Source organism: Sturnira hondurensis, unplaced genomic scaffold (genome assembly GCF_014824575.4).
Source record: "Sturnira hondurensis isolate 20B ecotype Veracruz unplaced genomic scaffold, ASM1482457v3 Scaffold0008196, whole genome shotgun sequence".
In the NCBI taxonomy this organism is placed as follows: Eukaryota; Metazoa; Chordata; class Mammalia; order Chiroptera; family Phyllostomidae; genus Sturnira; species Sturnira hondurensis.
In genome coordinates, this window is record NW_028080827.1 from 23,410,346 (window position 1) to 23,437,663 (window position 27,318).

A 27,318-nucleotide genomic window follows, 5' to 3' on the forward strand; every position below is an offset into this window, starting at 1 on the left:
AGCTAGCTCAGGGGTCCGTGCTGGGTTGTAGAAGTCGGTACATGCTCAGTGCAACATAAAGATTTCAAGTAGTTGGCTGGATATGGGTGTCTGGAGCCTGGAAATGCATATCTGAGAGTTACCAGCATGTGAAGGGGAGTTGAAACTATGGGCAAGGTGCATAGATGAAGTAGAAAGAGTATAGGGAGCAAAATGAGGAAAGACTTGCTCCAAGCATAGGATGCTGAGGAAGAGAACCTGAGAATGGGTGACAAGAGAACGAGGGAGAAAACTAGGGCAGTATCTTTAAAAAAAACAGGAAGAGATAATATAGTGGGAAAAATGTGCATCAATGACAAATATTAGCTGAGTGAAAAGTGCACATTGTCAAATGTGCAAATTATTTGCACACAGGCAAATTATTCATGTTCCGTCTACTCTTGTTGAATATGAGAATCTCAAAGCACTAAGATTCTACCCTGACAAAGGCACTTAATTTATTGTTCATTCATATATACTGAAGACCCACTGTGTACAAGATCTGTCCCAATCTCTCTCTCTCTCTCTCTTCTCTTCTCTTGAGCCAAATTCAAACTCTCTTGGTTATTTCCTGAGCTTCTGAGAACAGGCATGGACTCAACATACAAGTTTTTTCTATTTACTTGATTAGTTCCTAAACACTTTCAACTCAGCATTTCATTCCTGTGTATGTTCAAATCAAATATGTTTTCTTTGGTTACAGCCTTCAGTTTCTTGTATATTCCCCCCACTGTTTCCCATTCATTAAAAAGAAATGAAGACTTCGGGTGTTCGTCCATTTTTTGATGGTGGTAAAATTGGTCTGCAAAATCATATACATTTCAGACATACAGCATTGTAATTTGGTATTTGTATACACTACATACTGATCAGTAAGTCTAGTTACCGTCCAGCACTGTACAATTGATCCCAGTCACCCATTTCACCCGCCCCGACCCCTTTTCCCTCGGGTAACCACCAATCTGTTCTCTGTAGATATCTAAGTATTTGTTTTTGTTTTGTTTGTTTCTTTGGCTTTCGGGGCAGTTTTTTTAATATTCCACATAAAGTGAGGTCATGTCACATTTCTATTTTCTCTCTCTGGCTTATTTTACCTTATGCCACTCTTTTTCCCATGGAATCTCATTTTAGAATCCTTTATGTGAATTCTGTCCAAGTTTCCTCTTGAGATCATTCATGTTCTTTGTAAGACATTTCCACTGAACGTAATGCAATGATTTCCTCCCTGGATTAGCACGCGTAGTGCCATAGGAATTCATTCAAGACCATGGAGTATTCACATTTAGTAAATGTGTTTTGCCTTCAAAGAGCCGAAAATCTCAGAAGGAAGAGAAGTCGTAGAATTCAATAATTATAATACAAGGCAAACTAGGTCAGAAAGATGAGCAAAAGACTTCCCTGGAGGAGAAATCAGCTTTGGCTTCAGTGAGCTGGGAGGGCTTCACAGAAAGGTGAGGCGAGGCGCAGTCTTCAGGAAGCAGAAGGATTTCAGTAAGTGAAGGTAGCAGGGGTGCCTTCCAGAGAGAGCCAAGGGTGTGAGTAAAATCAACAGGGCAGGAAGCACAGAGGTAGTCCAACAAATTATGGATAGGTACGCTTTGTTGAATAAAGTGTCGGATAAGAGGAGAGAGAGAGAAAAATGCTGACAACTAACTCTGAACACTTAGGATAAGCTATGTAGCCTGCAAACTGCTTTACGTTCATCCTGCCACTGAACCCTTACACAGCCCAAAGGGACAGGTACATTTCCTATTTCCATTTAACAGATGAGGAAACCAAGGTACAGCAGGATCCAGTGACTCACCTGGCACTGCACAGAAAAGAAGTAGCTGAGCCAGGATTGGAGCTCAGTAAGTGAGCAGCGGGGCAGAGCTCCAGAGAGCACTGGGTCAAGGATATGAACAGAAGAAAGAGGGTCAAGAAGAGAAGAGTCATTAAAGTCATAAATCTCTCGGAGAAGCCATAGCCCCAGACTAGACAAAGCCCTTATGAGGGTGACTAGTTGGCCCCAGGAGATTTCAGGAACACATGTTTCATACAGCAGCATCCAAGAAGCCAAACACAGAAGATTAAATAGGAATAGGGTGGTGGGGCTGGGAGGCAGTGGCCATCAACCACTTTCTCTATGATTTTGGTGCCTACGGTGCAGAGAAAGAGAACAGTACTTGAAAAGGGGTAATCAGTTTGTGATTTTGTTTCGTAAGCTAACTATATTTGCGCTTATTCATGGTGGAAAGTGTCAGAGAAGACGAGAAGTACAAAATAGTTTGGGGTGCATGGAGGCAGAAAACACATGAGGGACACAAGGGAAGACTTAGAGAACTGGAGAAGAGGAAAAATAACTTTTTTCTGAGACAGGAGGAAGGAAAGACAGGAAGTGTGAGGATGTATTCTGAGCTGCTGGGGGAGAGACTGAGCGAGTATATGCCTGGCAACCTCACCCCCCTGGGGAGGCAGGAGGCCAGGTCCAAGGCTGAAAGGCATAGTCGGGCTGAGCGGAGAGACGTTAAGTATTGCAGTAATGATTTGCAACAGCGTGTTGCAGCTAGTCTGCCGTAATTAACCTAGCAGGCCAGCACCTCTCTTTAGCCTGCCCTGACGCCAACCTCTGGAAGAGCTCGCCTGTAACAATCTCACTCCCTTTGTGCCCTCCTTTCTGAACCAGCCACCTCCACCACTCCAGCCCTCCACTCTTCTTACTCTAACTCCTTTACTGATTCCTCTAACAGCCTTAGATGCAGCCCCTACTCCACCTCCCCCCTTGAGTTCCTTGCTTTGTAGCTAATCACCTTGCTCAGTCCAACCTGAGCCCTGGAACCTTTGATAGCACATTCTCAAGAGACATGCTCCATGAAAGGACTAGCATTAAAGGGCTGCAAAGCATCGTGAGGGCCCTCTTCCGAGAGCCTCTCCGCTGGCTAGTCTGCCTGGCCCCCATAGTCACTATGCGTGGTTTTTGACCAGCTCCATGCCCAGAAGGCTGAACACTATGAATAGTATCAAACAGTTTCCCTCGCCCACTGATTCCCACTTGGATGAGGCCAGTGGAAAGGCCTGGGAAGGGTTTAGGGGTAGGTAGAAAAGAGAGGGCAGGGAATTTATTCCTGCAGCTCCCTCCCGAGTGGCCGCAGGCTGGCAGTGGCCGCGTCCCTCCACCAAAGACACAACTCCCCCAGCAGCTTCTCCTACAGCTATTGCCACAACCACAGCTCCCCTCGTGAATTCCAGTAACCACCCCTTTTGCCCGCTCAGGGCTAAGAAAAGTACTGCTAGTCCCAGAGCGCTTTGACCTCCTCGTTATTTTCCCTTAACCTCTTTGTGAATAGTCCATTCACCCCTCTTCCATTTCCCCACTTAAATGAAGTATCTCTTTCCTGCCACAACCTAACTGATACTGTTCCAACCTTGAATGGGTCCAATTCATGTCATGACAAGACATGTGCAGCAAGACTGGGAATCCAGGAGTATCAGGGATAACTTGGGACACGTGATGAAGCATCTTCACTGATTGTCCCACTGATGTTGTCAAATTTGATGTATCTAAAATTGCAGTCATTATTGCCTTTCCCCTATCCAAATCTGCTCCTCCCCCAGACTCCCCTACTTTTTCCATTCATTCCTTGATTTATTTAAGCGTTCACTATTTACAGATTGCTTCCTACTATGCTAGGGTTAGGGATTCAAAGTTGCTCAGAACAATGTTCCATCTCTCTATAGTCTCACTCTAGTAGGGGGGAGGTCCATAGTTGACCATAAAATGACATAATGCATGCCTTTTTTTTCTTTTTACAATAGGAACTAAATGCTGGGCAAGCCAATAGAGAGGACTCAGGAAGTAACAGCAAGGCCAGAAGGCCTCCCAAGGAAGCAATGTAGGAACCGAGCCTTAAAGAATGAGTTTTCAGCAGCAAAGAGAGCTTGAGGGTGGGAGAACATTCCGGGCAGAGACAGCATGAGCAGAGAATGCAGACGTGAAAGTGCATGGCCTGTTCAGGAGATGAAAAGCTGTCCCCTAATTGGGATGATCACTTCATAAGTTATATGATTAGACACTACGAAGCGTCTAACCACTATGTTGTACACCTGAAACTAATAAAACATTGTATGTCAACTGTAATTAAAAATTAAAAAATTAATTTAATTATAAAAGAAAGAAAAGAGGTCTTATCCAGCTGGACTGCAGGATAAACAATGCGTGGGCAGGCAGGCTGCAGTGGGCATATAGGGTGAGGGAAGGAAGGGAATAAGTGATAAGCCTTAAAAAAGAAAATGTCGGCTTGGCCAGATTATGAAGGGTGGTAGTTATAAAAATGCGTGCCATTGTTATGATACCTAGTGCGCTGAGGCAGTCTCCTGGAGTCTTGTACCTCGTGGCCATTCCCCAGAACAAACAAAAAGGGGCTTTTACCCGTTCCTGAGGGAAGGCATGCAACAGTATGCGTCAGAAAGAGTAAGAAAGTAAGGCCTGGCTTTTGAGATTCTAACAGGATTTTGAAACTCATGTTAGAGTCTGTAGTTCTGAGGAAAAAAAGCAGGAGGGGGTGCGCTTCTGAATTTCTAGAACCTGGGGGCCTAAAGGATTAAGGGTGCAGTTTATGCCATAACTCCCATTTGGATGCAACAGTTGGAGAGTCACACTGGCCAGCCTTGGAGCTCTGCCTTTTTCATTTTGGAGGTCAGGTGCACAGGCCACGGCTGGGAACCGGGAAGAAGAGCAGAAGAGGCCTCATGTGAAGGAACATACTCTTCCCGGCTGGCAGTGACTTTACACAGCAGGGGACTATCCCGATGAATGGGGCAGGGCGAGAGCAAGGCTTCTGGATGGGATATAGACCATGCACTACGGAAGAACGGGAAATCATGAGAGAGACTTTTTCACGGGCTCCTTTCTTTCATATTTAGGTATATCTAACTGGAAAGTTACTTTAAGTTGACGTGAACTTTAATAAATGTGCATCTTAGATACTAACAATAAATGGCTCCTAAAAAATAAATAGTGGGAAAATACAGTATAGAGTTTAGCACCTTTCTCTTTTTGTTTCATAGCATTTACACTAACTTCCTAATTCACAGAAAATATTACAGGATAGCAACATTGTTTCGTTCAAATCATGTTGTGCTTCTTTTAGTCAAAACTTACTGAAGGCATTACTTTTCAATAATGTTTTCACTGTTTTGGCGCCCAAATGCCTAAAAATAAAGTGATTTGAATAAACAAAAAAAGTATTTTAAACAAATCTATGTCCACTGTGGGTCAGGATTTACTACATCAGATGAGGCAGATGATTTCTGGCTTTAGCAGGGGATTACTTTTCAATAATGTTTTCACTGTTTTGGAGCCCAAATGCCTAAAAATAAAGTGATTTGAATAAACAAAAAAAGTATTTTAAACAAGTCTATGTCCACTGTGGGTCAGGATTTACTACATCAGATGAGGCAGATGATTTCTGGCTTTAGCAGGGGTTCTAATTATTTGCCAGGTCTTCTACTCAGTTTGCTCCCATCATCTTGAAACCAACAAGGTTTATAAACGTTCACTGAATATGGTGCGTGGGATTTGGAGGAAGCCTGCGTGAGTCACTCTTAGATAGCATCTATTCTCTATCTGGCCGTTTTCTCTTGATACTTACCACTCAGACCTGCTCATTAATTAGACACCTAAACATCTTATATTTTATTTTGGGTTTTTATTTTTACACAGTGATTATTGCCCTGGCTGGTATGGCTCAGTGGATTGAATGCTTGCCTGTGAACCAAAAGGTCGCCGGTTTGATTCCCAGTCGGGGCACATGCCTGGGTTGTGGGTTGGTTGCCCAGTGTGGGGTGGTTGAGAGGGGTGTGTTCAAGAGGTAACCAATCTATGTGCCTCTCTCACATGGATGTTTCTCTCCTTCTCTTTCTCCCTCCCTTCCCCTCTCTCTAAAAATAAATAAATAAAATCTTTTTTGTAAGTACTATTAAATATAGAAAATTCATCATTATGCCACTTTGTCATGTTTTTGTTAATGGATTGGTCCTGCTCTCCTCAGTTACATTGCCTTATAGGCTTCCTGAAATTTCAGAAATACACATTCCGGAAGGCCATAGCCATAACTGAGGTTTCCATAAGAGACCTACCCATTTTCATTCCCATTTTCTCTGAAAACAACAGTAATGGGGAGAGTTGAAATCAGGCAACTTTTAGCCCACATTTATACCTTTGTGCAAATTGAAAAGAACATCTTTCAAAAGCCACAGCAATGATCATAGCTTAGGGAGCAGAGTTATAGTCTGGATTTTAGCCCCCACTCACTCCCTCAGCCAAGGTAGCTTGCAAAAGACCACAACCCAGCTTCTAGTCAGCTCAGTCTATGAATGGATTAAGGTCATTATCCCTCACTCTAGTTATCCGCTAAGATAAGTTAACTCTCTCGAGACAGATAATTCCATCAAAGTCTCTGCAGTATCTTTATACAATGTCCAGCATTTAATAAAAAATTGTAAGTCAAGACACATAAAAAAACCAGATAATAAAAACATGTCTACAGATGACTCAGCTATTAGAACAATCTGCTATAGACTTTAAAGTAACTGCGATTAAAATGTTCAATAAATACACAAAATAGGCCCTGGCTGGTGTGGTTCAGTGGATTGAGTACTGGCCTTCAAACCAAAGTGTTGTCGGTTCAATTCCCAGTCAGGGCACATGCCTGGGTTGGAGGCTAGGTGCCCAGTAGGGGGTGTGCAAGAGGCAACCACACACTGATGTTTCCCCTCTCTTTCTCCCTTCCTTCTCCTCTCTCTAAAAATAAATAAAATCTTTAAAAGAGATTTTTTAAAAAAATACATGCTAGGATAGAGAATTTCACAAAAGGACTGGAATATATAAAAGACCCAAACATAAATTCTAGAACTCTAAAATTTTAGACCACATACTTGTAGGTTGCTAGTTAGTGAGGACTAACAGAGACGCTGTTGAGAGAAAAGGGAGGTAAAGCATATGACAGGCTATAGGAAGAGGCCTTTGGCATATAGCCATGAGAAAGGAAAAGGATCAGAAGCAAAGTCTTTCCCGGTTCTGGCATCTGCATTCCTGACACCACAGTGTGGGGACTGGTGAGATGCTTGAGCAGCTGATGTACCCTGGAGGAAAGTTTTCAGGGGAGTGCCAACTTTTTAAAATCCTATGTACAAGGAAAGAAGTTTGAAGCTATACCTGGGTACAGAAAGAGAACCATTAAATAAAGCATCCCAAACCAAATCCCTCAGGCCATGGTGGGACCCAGGAATAAGGTGTGAACAATTCCAGCCATAACATCCAAATGAAACTGAACTTTTGAGTAAATGGCCAGACACAGACAGAGAAAGCATCTCTACCTCAAAAGCAATCAACTTCTACTTCAATTCATCTACTAAATTGTGTTTGTTTGAAACTCACGCTTTTAATTTTAGAAAATCTTTTTTGAGCTTTATTTAAATCTCCTTAAGTACTTTTATTATTATTATTTTTGTTCAAGTTCTCACCATTCCCTTTATGTGCCCTGGCCTGTTCCTCTCCACTAATGTTTAGATATTCTGCTTAGTTGTTATTTCTCTTGGAGCTTCTCTTAGGGACTCAGTTTTATTTGCTAGCCCCAAGCAATCTGCTGCTATGTTATAGAAGGCAGCTTCCAAGGGGTAACCTTTTTGTTCCTTGGTTTCCTCTTATCTCTCAGGGTTGGTGAGGTCTCACACTTCTCCACCTCCTGAAGATCCAAAATGTGTAGGATGCTCCCACCAGCTGATGTTGGTGTTCCCTTCAGCATCAAGATACCCTAGGCATGAGTCAAGATGGTCCAGTCACGAATACTTGTAGTTGATTGGTTGGGAATTCTCCTTCAGTTGTCCCCAAGCTCTCATTTCAGCCATAGAGAAGGGAGCCCGGTCACAGTTCTCTAAAACTTGGTTTTGAAGGTGATGAATCATTATCATCCTTATGTGTCATTATTTTTCCTTTTTATAATGCACTTATTTTAAACCATAGATCTATTGTTTTAATGGCTCAATTTTTGTGTACCCCAAAGTACAAATGTAACAAATAAGTCTCTATGGAGTTTTTACTACATTTACTGCTAATAAACTTTGCAAAGACGGTATGCAAGACCTACAAAAGGCATCTACTCAAAATATGGATATGGAATTAACCATTGCCTTGAAGTTTCTGTGGGGCCCTCAGGGCTTACATCACCGTGTGCCATGTGGTAAAGCAATTCTTCCACAAGTTTTCTTTGTTAGAAAAAGTGTGATTCATTTCTTCTCACACCGTGCCATGAAATCGTAAGGCCTTGGCACCGCTGTGGTGATGAACAGGAACATGTGGGAACAGCACTGGGTCACACTGACCATATAAGCCAGAATAGATTTATGTAAATTCTTAAAAGTCCTTAAATAAGAGCATAAAACTAAAAGTTTTTATGGAACTTGTTACTCCTTGGAAGTCCAAGCCTGAGAAACTTCAGGGAAAGATTGCCTGTAAGTGGTCTCTGTCTAGCCACATGTCTGAGAGGCTGTACTCCAGTCCCTCGCTAATGTTCACGAAATTGATGGGCTACTATCGAGTTTCACTTCTCTTTTCAATATCCTTTAAATATCAATTACCCATCCCTATTCAAATATTTGCACCAGCTTTCAAAAGACCTCCAGAAGTAAATTTTTTTAAAGAGTTGCCAGTCCTGTCCCTTTTTTGGTTTGGTTCCCTCCCATTCACTTTATCGCCTCACCGCTTGTTGATGTTTCAAAACTCGGGAGACCTCTTTGGAAAGACAGGGGGCAGAAGAGATGTCTGATTTATCTGCTGTTTCCAAAAAGTATGTTACTATTAACTTCATTGTAAATGACACATGAAATAAATTCCTACTTTTCTTCGTTTCACAGTGCCTACTGGGTGCCGTGTGCTTTTACTCAGTGAGAAGCAGCTCGATTTTTTTCCAATTAAAAATGAGTCATTATTTTTGTCCTTTTCCATTTAATATTACTGACAATATATTTGGATTTACATCCACCATTTCACTATTTGTTTTTTTATTGGTCCTACCTGTTTTGTATTTTTCTTCTTTTTTCCTTCTTTTGAATTAATTGAATATTTTATGGTATTGTACTTTTTCTTTACTAACTAAATATACTTTACTATTATTTAGTAGTTACTCTAGAGATTATAAGATGCACTCTTGGCTTATTATTTTGTTGTATTTATTAATACTTTTACTACACCCTATATAATGTTAACCCTTTAAAAGTTTAACTCCATTCTCCCCCACCCCTCCATACCGTGCATCGGGGCTATGGTTGTCATGCGTTTAGTTCTATAAATATTTAAACTACCCAAGGTTTTATTATTATTGTTTTGTATAATGCATGTTTATTTGGATTTACTCACGTGCTTAGTCTTTCTTTCCTGCATTTCTGTTTTTCTTTTCTTTTTTTTATTTTTATTTAACTCTTGTTCAAGTACAGTTTTCTTTCTTGTATTCCCAGCCCTGCCCCCCACAGTGCTCCCCACCTCCCTTCCATGCATTTCTGTTTTTCTGCATGAAATCATTTTCCTTATGCCTGAAGAATTCTCATTATTTCTTCTAGGGTGAATCTTCTGGTAACAAATTCTCTTAGCTCTCCTTTGTTGAGAAATGTCTTTGTTTTGCCTATGATTTGAAGAATATTTTCAGTAGGTATAGAATTCCAGGTTGGCACCCAGTTACATTTTTCAAACTCCTTTCCCTGTTCCTAGGATTTCAAAACCTTGGCACTGACCTGAAAACTCCCCTCCAGCATGTATCAGCGCCCCACTGCTCAGGCAGCTGGGCTGTGTCCCGTCGGGTGTCGGGAATTCAGGCAAGAGACTCTGGGAGACCGCGCTTCAGGTCCTATTCCTTTCTGGTGGCTGCATCCCAGAGGCCTCTCTTCCCAATGAGCTGTCCTATACTTCACCCCCTTTTTCTTTTAGCAATGTCTCTATTAACCTTCAATGGTGGTGACTTGAAACCCACAAACACAGTATTTGAATTTTCATCATTGTAGGAAAGATACTGAGAAGTAATGTAAGAATTAGTATCTACTAAAATATGTATAAAGAAATCTGAAATTGGAAAGGGCTTGCTGTACTTCAGACTAGATAACTACATGATTATTAAGTAAGCCTACTTCCCATCTGATTAATAAATTGATTAGTCAAGAGAAGAAATGCCTGCTGGATGTTACAACAAATAAATCTCAGAATCTCAGGCTTACACAACAGTTTACTTTGTGCAAGTCTATGTAGAACTATGAACTATGAACTATGAACTATGTAGAGTTCAGTTGGGTTTGCAGCAGGCTGCTTTCCATATGGAATTCAGGAACCACTGTCTCCTTGAATCCCTTGGGGTCCTCTGCTGGGTGGTTGCAGAAGGAGAAAGAAGTAACCAGATGATCATAAATGGCTGGTTTTCATAGGCTGAGTCTGCAATTGGCACACTTCACTTCTACCTTCACGCCATGGGCCAGAACTCAGTCAACAGCCACAGCCAGATTTAATGTTATCTAGCTGTGAGCCCGGGAAAAAAAAGAGGAAGCTGGGTTAGTGAGAAGTTAGTCTCTAACATAGTAACGACGGGAATTCAATTTAAAATCGTTAACTTTTTCCAAACCAAGCTCAAGAAATTAAGAATTCCCTAATGTACATTCCTTCATACTCAAATTAACTCACATAAGATAAAAATTAATGTTCACTAAATACTAAAGTGTGGTTTATTCCTATTAGTGTTTTTTTCCTCTTTAACTAACAAAAATAATAACACTGCTGGCTTTTAAACAGTCTATTGCATTGAATGTTCACTTATTTGGATTTTTTCAAAATTTACTACATTTAACATTAGAGACTATTCTCCCTGGATTGACTCAAGTGCTTTCTTTCATTCCCGCCTCGAAATTGCACTGTCTTTCAATTTCTGCTTTGGGGCCCCAGAGTGTGGATGCTGAGAGAGCAGCGAACTACGCTGAGGGACCCACTGTGAGTTCACGCCAACTCCAGCTGTGCTCTCACTGTCTGCAGACCGGCAGCACCACTGCCCCCCATCCCATCCTGGGGGAGCCTTAGGCCCTTCCCCACACTGGCTGCTCCTTTCTTCTAATTCTTCATCCCCCTGACATCCCTTACTTTCAAGACAAATTAATCACTTAGCTATTCTTGCTGAATTTTAATTGTGTGCTCAATGATCCTATCTCCCCATTCTATGAAGGCAGGAAGCATATCTTTCGTGTTCACAGCTCTGTCTCCAGGGATATTGGGTGAATGAATGCCAGTGAGGCTATTTGGGGTCAGCTCTATCATATTCCTGACTTTTCACCTCGAAATATCGCTGTGTCTATATACAATACCTTTAGGTTCTTAACTCCTGTCATGGGAGAAGATCTTTTTTTTTTCTATGGTTCATTTCTATTTCACCACTATGTCCCATCCCAATATATATTTTTAACCCTCACCCGAGGATATGGTTATTGAATTTAGAGAGAGAGAAAGGAAGAGAGAAACATTGATGTGAAAGAGAAACATCAATCAGTTGCCTCTGGTATCGCCCATACCAGGGTTCAAATACACAATGCAAGTATGTGCCCTGACCAGGGATCAAACCCACAACCTTTTGGTGTACTAGATGATGCTATAACCAACTGAACTACCCAGCCAGGTTCCAGGTTCCAACCCAATATCTTTGAGTCTTCTTCCTTCAGTCATCTCATCTTTCTCCAGCACCTTTACTCCCTCTTTTTTCAATAGTATTTCTTTGTCACCACTCAAAATATGAATAATTTTTCCCAAGTTTGAAAATGTCTTTGTTGCACCCCTCTCCCCCTTCAAATTTTTAATTTTTCCTCTCCTTTCACAGCCAAAGTGATTGCTGGTTCCAAAGACTCATGTCCCACACACTCCATCCTCTGCAATCTGATAATCTCTCTACTCTGAGCTCTCAAAGGTCATCAGTGGCTTCCTAGTTACCAAATTCAATGTTCCTTTATCAGCCCTCATTTCCTTGATCACTTTACAATATCCGTACTATTATAGACTATGAAGGAGAGACTTCTTACCAACACAACTCCAATTTTATTTCAAGTGGCAGTGTGTCCAATTAAGTGACAATGTTTCCCAGCCTTTCTTGCAGTAGAGATGGCCTTAGGAAATGTAGACTGACATGCTTGTCTTCTTAAGGTTAATGACAACTACTTTAACAGGTAAACTCTAAATTCCCATCAGTTTAGACAATTGTTTATTTCCCCCCAACATAACATCTAAAATGTTTGTTCCAAGCCTCCTACATGGTCATTCTGAGACCCAGGTTCCTTCCATATATTGGTTCCTCCTCTTCTAGAACCGCAAAGTCCTCTGCACTGAGCTGGCAGATGGGAAAAGGCTGGGGAAGAGAGCATGTGGGAGGCTAGAACTGAGCTATATGTTGACACATAACTGCAGGGGAGGCAGAAAAATGTGGTGTATATGACTGCCCAAGAGGAGGAAATAGGTTTGGCAGGCAAATAGCCAGCCTGTCCCCCAGCTAAGCCATTCACTAATGAATTCTGGCCTGGCCAAACCAGCAGGCCTGCCTAGAACAGGCTGTGGTCATGGCTCCCCAACGGGGTTCATTCTAGGGCAGCATATCTCATTTAGTCAGCCCTTAAGGCAGGAACCAGCATTTCTCCTTCACTCTCTGCCATAAGAAATTTATTGCTCAAAACATTTTTCTTCTTCTTCTTGTCCTAAACCATGAGCTAATTTGCATTCTGCCATTATAAGAATCATTACCGATCACAATCAGACTTACAAGTTTTTACAGCTGTGAAAAGTGATATTTAAAAAATACTAAGAAAAATAAATAGATGAGGTAAGTTGTAACATGAATTTGTATTTTAAATCCCCAAAGACAACCAAACTTGCAAAATTTGAGTCACATTGGTTGTTGTCAACATATTATTTTTTGCCAAGCACAGCAAAAAGTACAGATGAGGTTTGAAGACATACAGAAATCAGTGTCCCACTGCTCAGATCGACAACCCTCCCATTAGTTTAATTCACTCTGTAGACCCAAAATCAAAGGCCTTCCCAGCATTCCTATACCATGAACACCGATGTTTACTGCCTACATCCAGTGGTTAAAAGTGGCATGCCTATGAATTGCCCTTCATGCAGCTCAGATTACTCTCTAATAGAAAGACATTTATCTGTATTTATATTCAAAGTAATCACAATGTGAATCAAATAGTTTCTCCTCCTCTTTCTCCAATATTATTAATAGTAATAATAATAGTTCATTTGAGGGCACCCAAGAAAGAGAGTGGGTTATTTAGGTTTGGGGATGAGGGTGAGCAACTTCTGGGAAGAATCTGTTAAGTGAGCAGAGATGAAATAAAAATCCAAGACTACGCTGCGAAAAGCTATGTCAAAAATGGTATGAATAAAAAAAAAGAGGATTGGAAAGCTGTGACCTAGACATTGGCCTACTTGCCTGGAGTCAGCAGAAAGGCGTTTGGGAAGGCTCCTTTAAACCTGAGGTGAGCAAGTACAAGTGAAACTGCAGGGCTCACTGCTCTGGGTCTCAGATGAGATGCCCACCAGCACTGTCCTGGTAGTGGGCACTGCACTGCACCACCCAGATCCCTTTTACGACTGAGGAACTTGACCGCTCCAGCTGCCCGCACAGGGGCCTTCACTGTCAGCCCCTCCAAGTACTGCCTTCGTTCAAAAGAATTCCTGCACCCAAAGTCATGTGCCCTCTCCTGTTCCTCACCCCCCAAGTCTGGCCCACCCAAGGGTGTAAAGGTCATCACACCCCACCCAGGACAACTGTGAGGGCCTCTTTCAGCTTCTGAGCTTCTAGTCAGACTAGCCAAGGCCTTTGAATAAAACTGTGTCATAGCCCGACTTCTTCCTCTCCCCAGTCCTGCTTCCGTCCCTTCCTTTTCACAGGTGTTAATCCCCCAAAAGCACTGCATAATAAATATCCCTCGGACTAATCCCCATCTCAGAGTCTGCTTCCCAGAGGGCAAATTGGCCAACCCTGCCTACAACTTCTCTGAGAACCACAAGCAAACTGCTAGATAATCTGTCATCAGTGAACAGTCCCAACCTATAAATTGGATTAACCAATGTATCACTCTGCCATTTATTTACTCTCCAGTCACCTCCCATACACACACACTCCCCTAAAATATATATAAATATATATAAAACATATATGGTCTATCCAGAAGGTATCCAGCCATGTAATAGGAAAAATACAGACATTTATTGAAGATACAAGACACAAGAAACACTGTACATAGGACAATGATGGCAAATATACAAATGTTTATTTGCCATCATTGGTACAAACATTTGATGGCAAATATACAGGGTCTGGCACAAATAACATCCCTTTTTATAAGATGGTAATCGATACCAAATATTTTATTACAAAATCATACACATGTAATTCTGTAACAGAACAATAACATGCTCAAGCACAGCATATGACATTTTGGGTGAAATTTTCAAATTGCTGTCCATCTTGTGGGACACATTCATGTACCCTACCAACCACACTCAATGGTGTTATTTCTGCCGGGCCTTGTATACAATAAAATATTACTCAGCCATAAAAGAGTGAAATCTTATCATTTGCAACAATGTAGATGGGCTTAGAGGGTATGATGCTAAATGATAGCATCAGACAGAGAGACAAATACCATATGATTTCATTCATATGTGGAATCTAAAAGACAATGAACAACTAAACAAAACAAACAAACCCACAGCTACAGAGAACAACCTGATGGAAAAGGGTTAGGGGCTGAGAGGAAAAGGTAAAGAGATTAAGAAATACAAGTTGGCAGTTATAAAATAATCATGAGGCTATAAAGTACAGCACAGGGAATAATTACCTAGTAACAACGAGCTACAGTGGCAGATGGATGCTAGACTTCTCAGGGGAAACTGCCTCATAAGTTATGTAACATTCTAACCACTGCTGTACACCTGAAACTAATACAATATTGAATATCAACTGTAATGCTAAAAAAATTTTAAAGAAAAATATAGAGGAAATGGGGAAATATTAATCGAGATCTTTTGCCATCTCAATTTTTAAAAAATATTTCCCTCTTAGAAAAAACTTAGCCTTGTTACTCTGAAAGCTGATAAAAATTTGTAACCATGTAGAAGTCGTGTAGCTTTTGCCTTCCCTTGTTTGCTGTATACTCCTCGGTGCCTACACGCCTCACCCCACGCCTGGCCCAAAGTAAGAGCTCAAAACATACTTGAACAAATGATGCATTTCTTGGCTGAACAGTGAAGTTGTAAAATAACATTTCTTAGGAGGAGGGACAGAAGACTCCAAACTTAAGCCTGAAAATAGGACATGGTGAAGAAGAGCAAAGCAGGCAGCAAAGTAGCCGGAAACCCGTGGTAAAAGCCAGCTACAAGGACCAGGAGGAAACATGCGGTTTCCTGAATTGTACCCATTCAAAGCCATTGACATGTATGTATATATACATGTGTGTATATGTATGTGCGTATATATGTGAATGGATGAATATATATTCATTCATATATATATATGGGATATATATATTCATATATCATACATATCATTCCCTGATATATATATTCACATATATATATATTCATATATATATATATCAGGGACCCACAACTGTCCCTTCAGTCACTCTTTGGAGTGATTTTGAAAAGGTTATTTACAGTCCTGGGCTCCTCTCTCCCTGTGCATTGCTCTTGGAAGGAGTGTGAGGGAGGAGAAAGCTGTAACAGAAAACGAAGGCTGCAGAGAACTGGAGTGGGTACACTTCAGAGAACACCACTTACAATATCCTTAGAGGAAGATTCTTACTCTAGAGTCATTGGGCCTCCTCTGGGCACCATGGTGGAATTTCAGGGAACTCCGAACACCCTGTGGTTGGTTTAAGCTATGAGTATATGTACATCTGGTGAGGAGACCTCAGATTGTATCAGATTCTTGTGTCTTTTGGTTATAGGACCTTCTCCTTATTTTACTTCATCAACTCAAGTAAGGCTCTTCTAAACCCATATTATTCCTTAGGGGCTGGAGGGAGCAGTGAGAGATGGGGATGGGGGAGAGAAGATGGAAGACAAGGGCACTAACTGTGTGGAAGGCTCTCCATTAATTGAGTGAATAGGTGAGAAAGGATTAGAGAGTACCCAGCATATAGAAGGGCCCATAAACATTCACTCTTATTGTTATTATTATGACTATGCCAAGTGCTTTGCGCTTTCTGAACTTCACAGTGACAAGAAGAGGTCCACTTAAGGGGAAACAAACAGAGGGATTGAGTAAACTAACCCAGGGTCACACTTAACCCAGTGGTCAAGTTCAGAACCATCTAAATTCAAAGCTTGGACTCTTCATCTCCCCCCCAGGGCCAGAGTTCCTGGCCAGGCTTTCGGTCTGGAGGCAGCCTCCCTGACCACCCTTATGGCTTTTGCCTCCAAGGTTCAAGGGCCTTGCTCTCCCATGAGTCTGTCCTCTCCAAACAGGCACCGAGCCTCAGAATTAGCTTCTTCAAGCCAAGGCACCACCTACTCGATCAAGTACTACACAGCCCAGTGATGCCACTCAAATTCCACACACGGAGATAGTTTCTTCCCCAGAATATCAAGTGACAATTGACGAAATAAAGGACCCTTATCCCAATAAACGCCCTTGCCTCCATGCTGCAGCCAAGTCGAAGGCCGAAAGGGAAGAAAGGGTTTCTAGTGGTCACAAACCAGAGTGAGGAAGCTCTGTCTCGAGTCTCCTATTTTCTGGTTTCAAAAATCCAAGCTAAAAACTTCAGTTAAGTATCAGCTCCTAAAACAGCCTGGCTAAAACATCCTCACAATTGCATTGTGCCAAGCGACTCTTACCTGTCTGCACTTTCCCTGTTATCCCTATGCCACAAAGGAGCCACGCAGGCTGGCTAGATAGTACTTCTAGAGGGGTTAAATCCCTCGGGGTCACATAGGCAGTGAGCAGCAGAAGCAGGACTCGAACCCGCGTCTATCTGATGACAGCATTAATGCTCTTAATCGTACTCCTCCCACCTGGTCTACACAACCGCTGCGATGCCCGGTACCCAGGGCCAACATCTCCCTTGGTATTCCCTGCAGCCGCTTCCCCGAAGTCTGGCCAGACTCCTGGGAGGAGAAGCCAAGACGGATGAACTCTTTCAGTAACAGATCAGTGTTCTGGGTCTAGCTTTGCCGCTTACCGCTTGGTTACCTTGGGCGGATGACTTTACCTTCCAAAGACTGTTTCCTCAGGTATGCAAGGAAGACCAGCGTTCACTGGGACACGAATCTAGAAGAGAATTCGAGCTAAGGCTTAAGTGTCATGCAACTGTTTTGCACCCCTTCTTGACCCACCAATTCAAACACGAAGTGGTAGCCCCTTCTCAGCCTCTCCCTTGCCTTCATCTTCGGCGTTCTTCTGGGCCGCCGCCGCCCACGTCCCTCCTCCCTAGTAGCTGCTGCTTAATTTCCCCTCCGTTGTCGCCATCCTCCTGCCTTGCTGAAAGAATTGACCGGGGTACTCGGTCAGGACCTCGAGAGTCCAGGCCGGGCTCTTCACTTGGCTGCGGCTGCTCCGCGCTCCGCACCGCCAGCGCGGGATGCACAGCTGGCCACCCGTCCCGCCCCTCGGGGAGGGTGTGACCCGAGAGTTTGATAGGAGGTGCCTGCATTCGGGAAACCGGGTGGCCCGCGCAGCTTCCTCTGTGGCGCAGCCTCTCCTCCCGAGACGCACCCGGAGCGGCCGGGGTCTCCTCGGCACCGGGACGCCGGAGCCCTGGCCCTCCCACAGCCCCGACTCTAGCCCGCAGTGCTGCCCACCATGAAGCCGATGTTCTACCGGTGCCTAAACACCACCTCGGTGGAGAAAGATCACTCGGCGACGATGGGCTGGGTGCTCTTCAGCGCGGGCCTCTTGGGCAACCTGCTGGCCCTGGGGCTGCTGGCGCGCTCGGGGCTGGGGTCGTGCCCGCTGCGCTCGCCGCGCCAGGCGCCTTCGGTCTTCTATGTGCTTGTGTGTGGCCTGACCATCACCGATTTACTGGGCAAGTGCCTCTTGAGCCCCGTGGTGCTGGCAGCCTACGCGCAGAACCGGAGCCTGTGGGGGCTGGTGTCCACGCCGGGCAGCTCTCTGTGCCAAGCCTTCGCCTTTAGTATGTCTTTCTTCGGCCTCGCCTCCACGCTGCAGCTCCTGGCCATGGCCCTGGAGTGCTGGCTGTCCCTCGGACACCCCTTCTTCTACCAACAGTACATCACCCTCCGCCGGGGCGCGCTGGTAGCGCCCGTCGTGAGCGCCTTCTCCTTGGCTTTCTGCGCGCTGCCCTTCGCAGGCTTCGGGAAGTTCGTGCAGTACTGCCCCGGCACTTGGTGCTTCATCCAGATGGCCCACGAGGAGCGCTCACCGTCGGTGCTGGGCTACTCAGTGCTCTACGCCAGCATCCTGGCGCTGCTGGTCCTCGCCATTGTGCTGTGCAACCTGAGCGCCATGCGCAACCTCTACGCGATGCACCGGCGGCTGCGGCAGCGCCGGCGCTCCGTCCCCAGGGACCGCGTGGAACTCAGCGCCGGTGAAGGGGAGGCGTCCCCGCCGCCCCTGGAGGAACTGGATCACCTCCTGCTGCTGGCCCTCATGACCGTGCTCTTCACCATGTGCTCCCTGCCTTTAACTGTGAGTCTCTCCCTGCCAAGGCTGCGGGGGACTGGACCGCGTCTCGCCGCGGGTGCGGGGCAGGAAGGGTGGAGCGTTTTGGACGTGGTGCAAGAGACGCTGCGCCCTGGGCCAGGAGGGCTTGGTGCTGCGCTCCGCACAACGGGTTTCCTCCCTCCTCAGCCCCAGGACGTATCACCCAATTTGTTGAGCAAGAAGAGGGAAAGTCACAGAAAGCAAGGGAAAAACCGAGTCCGACAGCATACCAGTAGCCCCGCGAAACCTGTCCAGTTGGCACAGCCCCCTCCTCTCTGCTTCCCTCTGGGAAATAGGAGTTACTTTTGCGATTCAGAACCTTCAGGAACAGAACTTGGTTTCTCCTTGGCAAAAAGAGTCCTCTCCTACTTCTCGATGATTAGTTAATGTTTTATTTTAGTGACATCAGAAATAGTCGGATGGAGTCTGAGAGTTCTCCCACATTTTGGCATGGAAGGGGAATGGGAGAAGGTGTAGTCCTGCCAGAAGTGGTTTGCAGGGGTGAGCGACTAAAAGCATAGGTTTAGTTTTTCCAAACTCCTACGTGAATTGTGAGGAGTCTGGATGCTGTTTCTGATGCTGCTGCCGAGGACAGTAGTGGCGACAGAGGCGGAGAGGCTGTGTGGACAGACAGGTGTGGAAGTACGTTGCAGCCACAGGTGTTTTGATAACCTGTCTCGACAGGTTGGTTTTGTTTCTGACTTGGCAAGTGAGGTGACGTGGAAGCCTTTATCTAGGGTTTCAATTTACTAATAAGGATGGCTGTGGAGATTGAATTACCTCATCCTTTGGAAAGTATTTCCTCCCGCAGTCCCCATCAAGACACCTAGCAGTGTGGCTGAGGCTTGAGAAAACTTTTTCAATATCACACCTCTCCCTCCCCCACCCTGTACTTGTTCAACATGGACAAGTAAATTAAACAAAAGCATTGCCAATTCAAGGTCTTTGGGGTCTTGAGACTTCTGTGAATAGGAAAGTGAAGTTTCTTATGGCAACGAAGCAATTTTGGATGTTATTTTCAAGGGTGGATGCAAGTGAAATATAATGTGGCTTTCTATTGAATGAAAGCTTTAATGTGGTGGGGGGGGAGGTTGTCTGTATCTTCATCACACAGAGTTAGCATCAAAGCTCCCCAAAATAAAGAAGTAAATCTGTATCTGTGTAAATAGATGTGGATATAGGTAGAGCTATTTAGTAGTGGTCCTCAAATTTTACTACACTCAGAATCATCAGCAGGATTTGTAGAAACCCAGATGGCTGCACCCCATTCCCCAGAGGTTCTGATTCAGATGGCTTTTGAAGAATTGTCATTCTTAACAAGTCCCCAGGTGAGGGGGAAGCTGCTGATCCAGGGATCCCATCTGGAGAACCACACTCTGGAGCAGGAGCTGGCCAGCTGCAGCCCACGGTCCAAGCCCATCCTGCCTGCTGTTTCTGTACAGCCATGGAGTTAAGAACAGTTTTTACAAACGAGCATTTGCATTCAATTGGATAACAGGACACACAAACTACGAACCCCAATTAAGCCAAATATTATTCCAAGGGAAAAAAGTTTTATTCTTCTCCTTAGTACACATGTATTACAAAAGAACTTATTATTATTACATTTTTAATTTGATCAATACAAGTTGTGGAAATGTGTTTTTCTCCTCATCTAAGTACTCACCAAACATTCACTTTTTGCTTCCTAGCTAATAACATGGGGAGCATTCACTGCCCAGGCCTTTCCGGAGCGTGTTTGCAGACCCCAGCTCTGAAGCAACAGCCTGATTTACTTGTGCTGGGACAGGAGCAGACAGTGGCCAACCGCAGGGATACTGTGTCCTGAGTTTGAATGTTTTAGGAAGAACAATGCAGAAAGCAGCGTAATACAGTAGAAAGAATGTTGCGTTTGGACACATCTTTAAGGGGAGTTAAATGATTCAGATGGGACTGTGAGGACTGGAGGAAGTAATGAGTTTAAAAATGATTTCCTAATAACCATGGAAAGTTCCAAGGATGTGGAATGTAGGCAGCATTCTCCACAGAAACTCATTTACTAGAAAGTATAAGGGAGTCAGCATCAGGCAGGGTTTCGACTCACGCTACATCACTTACCAGCTCTGATTGCAGCTTATTTACCTTTTGTAACCACAATTTCCCTCAAATGAGGATAATCATACTTGCTCTGTAAGATAGTTGTAAAGATCTGAATGAAAAAATATATATGTATGTAAGTATATATATATATATGTAATCTCCTAGCCAGGTACCTGACCTAAAAAATTAGTGTCACTATTATCACTGATCATTATTTCCATGTATCATTATTGTCTGTTGGACATGGAAAATGAAGAAACATGGTGTCCTCAGAAGATAGCATTTTTTAATATTCTAAGGAAGTGGTTCTCAAACTTGTTTTAGTCTAAGGACCGCTTTTTACTCTTAAAAATTATTAAGGACCCAAAGAGCTTTAGTTTATGTAGATTATGTGTATCAGTATTTATCATAATAGAAGTTAAAAATAAGGAAAAAGTTAAAATATTATTGCAACACAAGTTGCAACCAAATATACTTCTTGTATTTTTGCAAAGGTGTCAGGAAAACTCTGGGATTTCAAAAATATTAAATGAATGATAATAAAGTACAGAGAGTATATAGCAGGTAAAACAGAAGGAAGACATGCTTAGGGCACAGAAGTACTGAGAACAGTCTCTGAAAATGCACATATATATTTCCTAAACCACTACCTTGGGAAGGTATAGAAAACACAAGAATGCACAAGCACGCATTTCATTCGCCGTGGCAGTGACAGTTTCATCACACATCAGGTAACCTCTGTCGAACTCTGTGCACCTACGAGAGGGTGAAATGAAAGTTAAAGAGGCAGAGAATGTCTTTCTATGAAGGTAATTTTGACCCTGTTGACACACTGAGAGGGTATTGGAGACCTCCACACTTTCAAACTCACCCTTCAAGGAATGGGTTTAATGAGGGGGCAAAAAACTTTTTTAAAAAACCTTATCCATAGCATGAATATTGTATTTCATTATGCTGGTGAAAAGTTTTTGGGAGTATGATTTTTTTAAATTAACTTTGCTGTTATGCTGAATTAGAGCACAGTACTTAACTCGATTGAATTTTCAAATTTCCAATTTGATACAGTAGGAAGAAAGTGTAGTGAATATGGGATGAGTGCTACAGGAAGGTTGCAGTGCATTCTTCCGTGTGGATAACATATTTTCATCAAAATTACTTTTGCCATAGAAAACCACAATGTATTGCAGGTTGGTAAAGAGCAGGGGTGGATGAGAGAGAACATCTATTTATAGTTTAGTTGAATCTATTGAATCTGTACATCTCTTCGTGTATAGAAGAGATGAGCGGTCTAGAAGGCAGGAGAAGATAAGGAATTGTGTAGAGCAAAGTCCATGGAGTCAGGGAAGTGTTGAGATAACTCTGTGCACGTATGTGTGTGTTCATTTTGATGCAGAAAGAACGGGTGGGATACTCCTTCCAAAGGAGGTTGTTAGAGGCACGCAAGGAATGGGAGGCAAAAGATGGGCCCAGGGAAATGGGTCAGAAGTGGATTTAAAGGGCTAGAGCAGAGGACAGAGTATTGCGATGGCTGGGCTGGGTACACGAGGACTTAAGGATTGAGGGAGCTCTCCAAAACCGGAATATTGCGACCAGAGAGGGCTCCAGAGTGGGCAACAGCAACATTTTCTCGAGGACTCCTAATTCCAACAGAGGGCGCTCTGCTCACGCTGATTCTCTGTGTAAATCCACCTACCTAAAAAATGCCAGGTGCGTATTCTGAGCTTATTCATTATCTTAGCCTCTCCTATAGAAGCAGTTTATAAAGTATATTCTAGAGAATACTATCGGTGAACAGAATTTTTTTCAAAAGTCTAAATTGTGTTCAATTTTTTAAAGAATTAATAGAATATGTACTTTAATCACTGTCATAAATGAATGTCGTATTTTTAGTAAACTCAAAATAGAAAAACAAATAAATTACATTAAATTAAAAGTCCAGGTGTAGATCAATATATTTCTGTTACAAACCAGGTAACTTGAAAATACAATTAACCCAATAATATACAATAGGGTTGGCTTGGACAAAAAACTGCTTAAAAATAAAATTATTTGTCTTCATTATATAAGTACCATTAAATTATCCAGATCCCAGCTAATCAGGCATTTTAAAATAGTTGGAATTACATTTTGCTGCACTGAACTTTGAAGAGAAAGGAGCAAATGTAAAGACAAACTCATATTTGCTTTTTCAATCAACTGAAGCACATAGCTTATTGTCGTCCATTTATATCCATACAACACATATCTATTACCTACCACATTCAAAACACTGTGAATCACTGTGGAGATAGAAAATGAAAAAAACACACATCTTGCCACATAAGCAATAATATTGGGGTGGGAGGGAATGATTAGGCCCATAAGGGAGTTTAGAGAAGGAAAGGAGTCACTCCTAATTGATAAAATAATAATAGCTAATTATTGAGTTGTCATTATATGCTAGAACCTATTGTAAAGGTTTTACTCACATTATCTTATTGACATTTCATAACAATCCTGGAAGGTAAGTACAATTATACCAATTATATAGATGAGGAAATGGAATAAAGTGCCTGGAGTTGCACAGCCAACGAGAGGACTCTGTGGAACCCAGAGAGGCAGAATCTGAAGCTGATGTGCTCAGTCTCTGCTTTACTGCGGTTTCCTGGGGGGTGGGGGTAATGTTTCAGGTTGACCCTGAAAGGAGGTAGGAGTGGGGCATGCAATCACATCCCACATTTGTCGAGTGGAGACAATGGTTGTACTTCCTTCATGGGATTTTTGTGAGGATGAAATGAAGTTTCCAGCCCTGGCTGGTGTGGTTCAGTGAATTGAGTGCTGGCCTGCGAACCAAGGGGTCGCAGGTTCGGTTCCCAGTCAGGGCACACACCTGGGTTGCAGGCCAGGTCCCCAGTAGGGGGATCGAGAGAGGCAACCACACACTGATGTCTCTCTCCTTCTCTCCCACCCTTCCTCTCTGTCTAAAAATAAATAACATCTTTTTTAAAAAATCTCTTTAAAAAAAAGAGATGAAGTTTCTGAAGTAAAATTCTTAGAACAGGGCCTGGGAACATGGGCATTAGATTATTATTATTATTACTATTAGTATTATCAAGTAATGGCAATGGGAGAGGGCTTCCAGTTAAGGTACGTCTTCCTAAGTGCACTAGATGGGAGTATTTGCGCGTGCTGGAGTGCTCTGTGGGAAAGAGTAAAAAAGGTAGGGAAACAATTACTATGGGAAAACACATTTCCAGCAGATATCTCTTGATTGCTCTAAGTGCGTTTGGTCTGTGCACTTATTCATATCCCCTCCCACTAATGTCAAGTCTGCATATTTTCTGTCCCATCACAGTCCATTTTGTCCCATTATGGATTTAGACTCTCCGCAGGTGCAGGGAGTATAATTGCATCAGGAGAAAGTGCCTGGCCTCCAGCGGAGTAGGAGGCAGTGGTAGTGCTGGGCTGGGCAGAAGTGGTGGCTGCGTGGCAGGAAAAGCCACGGGATGAGGCAGTTCCCAGGGCTCTGGGGTGGGGGGGGCAGAGACCTCAGGGGGGATCAAGACAAGAGGAGTGACTGGGCGTAGGTAAGTAGGCTTATATTTCCACGCATGTTTTCCCCTAGCCTGGAAAAAGGGTGCCGACCACTGAAAGGTAACCACCTATGGGGAGAAGTAATTTACATGAGTTGAACCAAGTCCTTTAGAAAGTCTCCTGTCTTTTCATTGGAGTATTTCCTGTCTCTTCACATCCACGAAAAGCTGCTGTTTCATTGATGTCTCCGTACATGGGACTTATTCCTGGGCTAACTGATAAGAGAGGATAGGAAGCAGATAGAAGAAAAAAGGAGAACTGAAAAGAATATGGAAAGATGATCTCTGTATTTATGGAAGTGTGGTGACCCTGTTTGTAAAGGATTCAGTGGGCGGAACGGGTCCCTCCTCAGCTCTTCCTCTGCAAGGCCAGAAGGGACCCGGAAGCTCCAGTGCCCACAGCAGGTAGAACAGCCTCCAGGGACTTTGATGGGGGTTCCCAGGAGTCCCCCACTTCCACTGAGCCTCCCAGCTCGGGTCTGCCCCTTCCAAACCCCTCACTTGCACCCAACTGCTGCCGCAGCCTTAGCTGCTGCTATACGAAAAATGAATATTCTAACTTGAGCTGCCATGTTCTTACAGAAAAGTAATGTGCCCTAAGTGAAGTAAGAGGATGTATTGTTTCCATCAACCTTTCAGTATGATAATGATTTCTTTTTTCTTTAAAATAGTATCGTGCTTACCATGGAGCATTTGAAGCCGTCCCCAAGGAAAACGGAGCCTCTGAAGATGTCGCAGACCTCCGCGCCTTGCGTTTTATATCTGTGATCTCAATTGTGGACCCTTGGATTTTCATCATTTTCAGAACATCAGTATTTCGGATGTCTTTTCACAAGATTTTCATCAGGCCTCTTCGGTATAGAAACTGTCATAGCAATTCCTGCCAAACTAACATGGAATCCAGTCTGTGACAGTGCTGTACGGTCTGGGGCCAGCTGAGGCGTGTATCACACCTTCTCTCAAAGAACCAGGATTTCCAAACATTTTTTAAAAACCCTTACAATTTAAATCCTTAAAAGGTATCTCCCATAACAAAACATCTAAATGCATTTTCAAAAGTATTTGATATCTTAACAAGGTATTGTCATTCTATATTCACGAACCACTTAGGTACACTTTTTTTTCATATCAAGGTATTAAAAACAACTAAAATTTCATATCTTTTGAACGCTGTTAAAAAGTCTTAAAGCGATGATACTAATTTGGTGATTTTACAATCTTTTTCATCTCATGACACACACAAACTAATTACTAAAATTCTGCAGCACACCAAAAAATGTATTTTTCCCCATCTGACAAAAAGCAGGGATAATTTTGATTCATTCACACTGAACAGCTATTGTTGTGTTGGCTGTTGTCTTTTTAACAATCTAAACGAAAAGAAGTCAGTGCCCCTGACTCAATAGTCGGGTACGGCCTGTCTTAAAAATCCTCGCAGCCCAGCCCTGTGCCTCCTGCAGCACGCTGGTTGAAAATCACTGTCGTAATTGTTCCAACGTTTGTGCTTGGTGTCCCTAATGTTTTAGAGAGAGGTCTTGAGACTTCTGGGTCTTTTTAAAAATCCAGTAGAAACATGACTGTTTACAATGATATGATGAGTGTTCTTAAAATTCCTTGTCTTATTCATTTCTAGTGAAAGCTGATTTGTTTATGTTTTACCAGAATTTACTTTTCTTTGCCAAATGGTCTGAGCATGCCTGAAGTATAAATGCTCCTCAGAGAAGTGAGGTGTGAAATACAGCCAAGTCAGGGGTGTGGAAGGGCCTCCCCCGCCCCTGTCAGGAGGTATCACTGAGTTGCATGGAGAGGCAAAGCTATAAATCAGCAGACGTAAGGCATGATGTGACTATGCCCACCACCCAGAGAAGAAAATAAATTTTTCTGAAGTCCAAGTTCCTGTGTATTGAGGCAAAGATATCAGTAGGTATCAAAATTTGGGAGTGTTTATAAAATATTGTTTCAATTTTTGGCACCTGCATTTTATAGGTTTACCAGATTAATGGATTTGGGGGAAGAAGGATTTATGCTTCCTGGAAGACAGTGATATGAGACTTACCCAGAGAGCCGTGTTTACTGCCCGTGGCTGTATGAAGCAGCAGGGAATTCAGCACAGGGAAAAGCCACCCCCAGGACTCAGTCAGCCTCTGTTGAGGGTAATGGCAATGACCTTCACATCTTTCTATTAACAGCCACCTTCTGCCCTTTATGGAGACAGTGAGATCTTACTGAGGTTCCAGAGAGCTCTGCATGTTTAAAACTGGAGCAGGATGGGCTCAGGTGAAGCACAACTGAGCACTTTAAGTGTACATTTAAATGTTTACAAAGGTTGGCAACACTATGACAAAAAGGAAAAAGTGGGGAAAACACAGCTGCAGCTGTTAAACCAAACCAGAGACCCAGCATGCAGGTAAAAACGTTCACCTTTGGTGAAAGAACAGACGGGGACCATTGGTGGGGTTGCAGCACCCCCAGAGTCCCTTCGCACCCTGACACTAGCGGACTCTGGGAGGGAAAGCAGACATTTGAGCGGACCTGAGACCCCATCCAGCCATCCCTCCCAAAGACAAGTGTATCTGCCTGTTGCCAGCTCAGCAGCCTCATCTTCACCTTAGGTTTACATCAGTGATGGCGTTGACCTGGATGCGCGCACATGTGTGTGTGTGTGTGTGTGTGTGTGTTGTTTTTCTTTAATTATATATATATATTTAGCCACTATTTCTTAAAATTTATTAAGGTATGTGCATTTGTATAGCAACACTGTGAAGTAGCCAAATTAAGAATATATGAGTTATAATTTGAGAGTATGATGTGATGAAAAATGTAGTCATTTTTAAAGTTTAATTTTCATTTGTATATTTAATGAGTAAGTAAATATTGTCAGAGGGAGTATATTTTTTGTGTTCTCCTTTTGGAAGGTGTGTTAT

At 43.1% G+C, this 27,318-nt stretch overlaps 1 protein-coding gene and 1 long non-coding RNA gene across 2 annotated transcripts; one reads left to right on the top strand and one right to left on the bottom strand.

The window, feature by feature from the left end:
- Window positions 1–533: 533 nt before the first annotated feature.
- LOC118992397 (uncharacterized) lies at window positions 534–17,970 on the bottom strand. The gene is made up of 3 exons (XR_005067624.1): window positions 17,882–17,970; window positions 15,649–17,351; window positions 534–546 (listed from the first exon to the last, which is right to left on the bottom strand). It is a non-coding gene; the product is annotated as an uncharacterized LOC118992397 (long non-coding RNA).
- Window positions 17,732–25,646, top strand: PTGDR (prostaglandin D2 receptor). Its single transcript, XM_037054309.1, has 2 exons — window positions 17,732–18,728; window positions 25,066–25,646. Exons 1-2 carry the CDS (start codon window positions 17,883–17,885, stop codon window positions 25,303–25,305), a joined length of 1,086 nt encoding a protein of 361 aa, XP_036910204.1. The 5' UTR covers window positions 17,732–17,882; the 3' UTR covers window positions 25,306–25,646.
- Window positions 25,647–27,318: the final 1,672 nt, after the last annotated feature.

Coding starts and splice junctions, on each gene's coding strand:
- PTGDR (XM_037054309.1), top strand. CDS start 17,883: ATGAAGCCGATGTTCTACCGGTGCCTAAACACCACCTCGGTGGAGAAA. Junction 18,729..25,065: donor TGTGCTCCCTGCCTTTAACT/GTGAGTCTCTCC, acceptor TCTTTAAAATAG/TATCGTGCTTACCATGGAGC.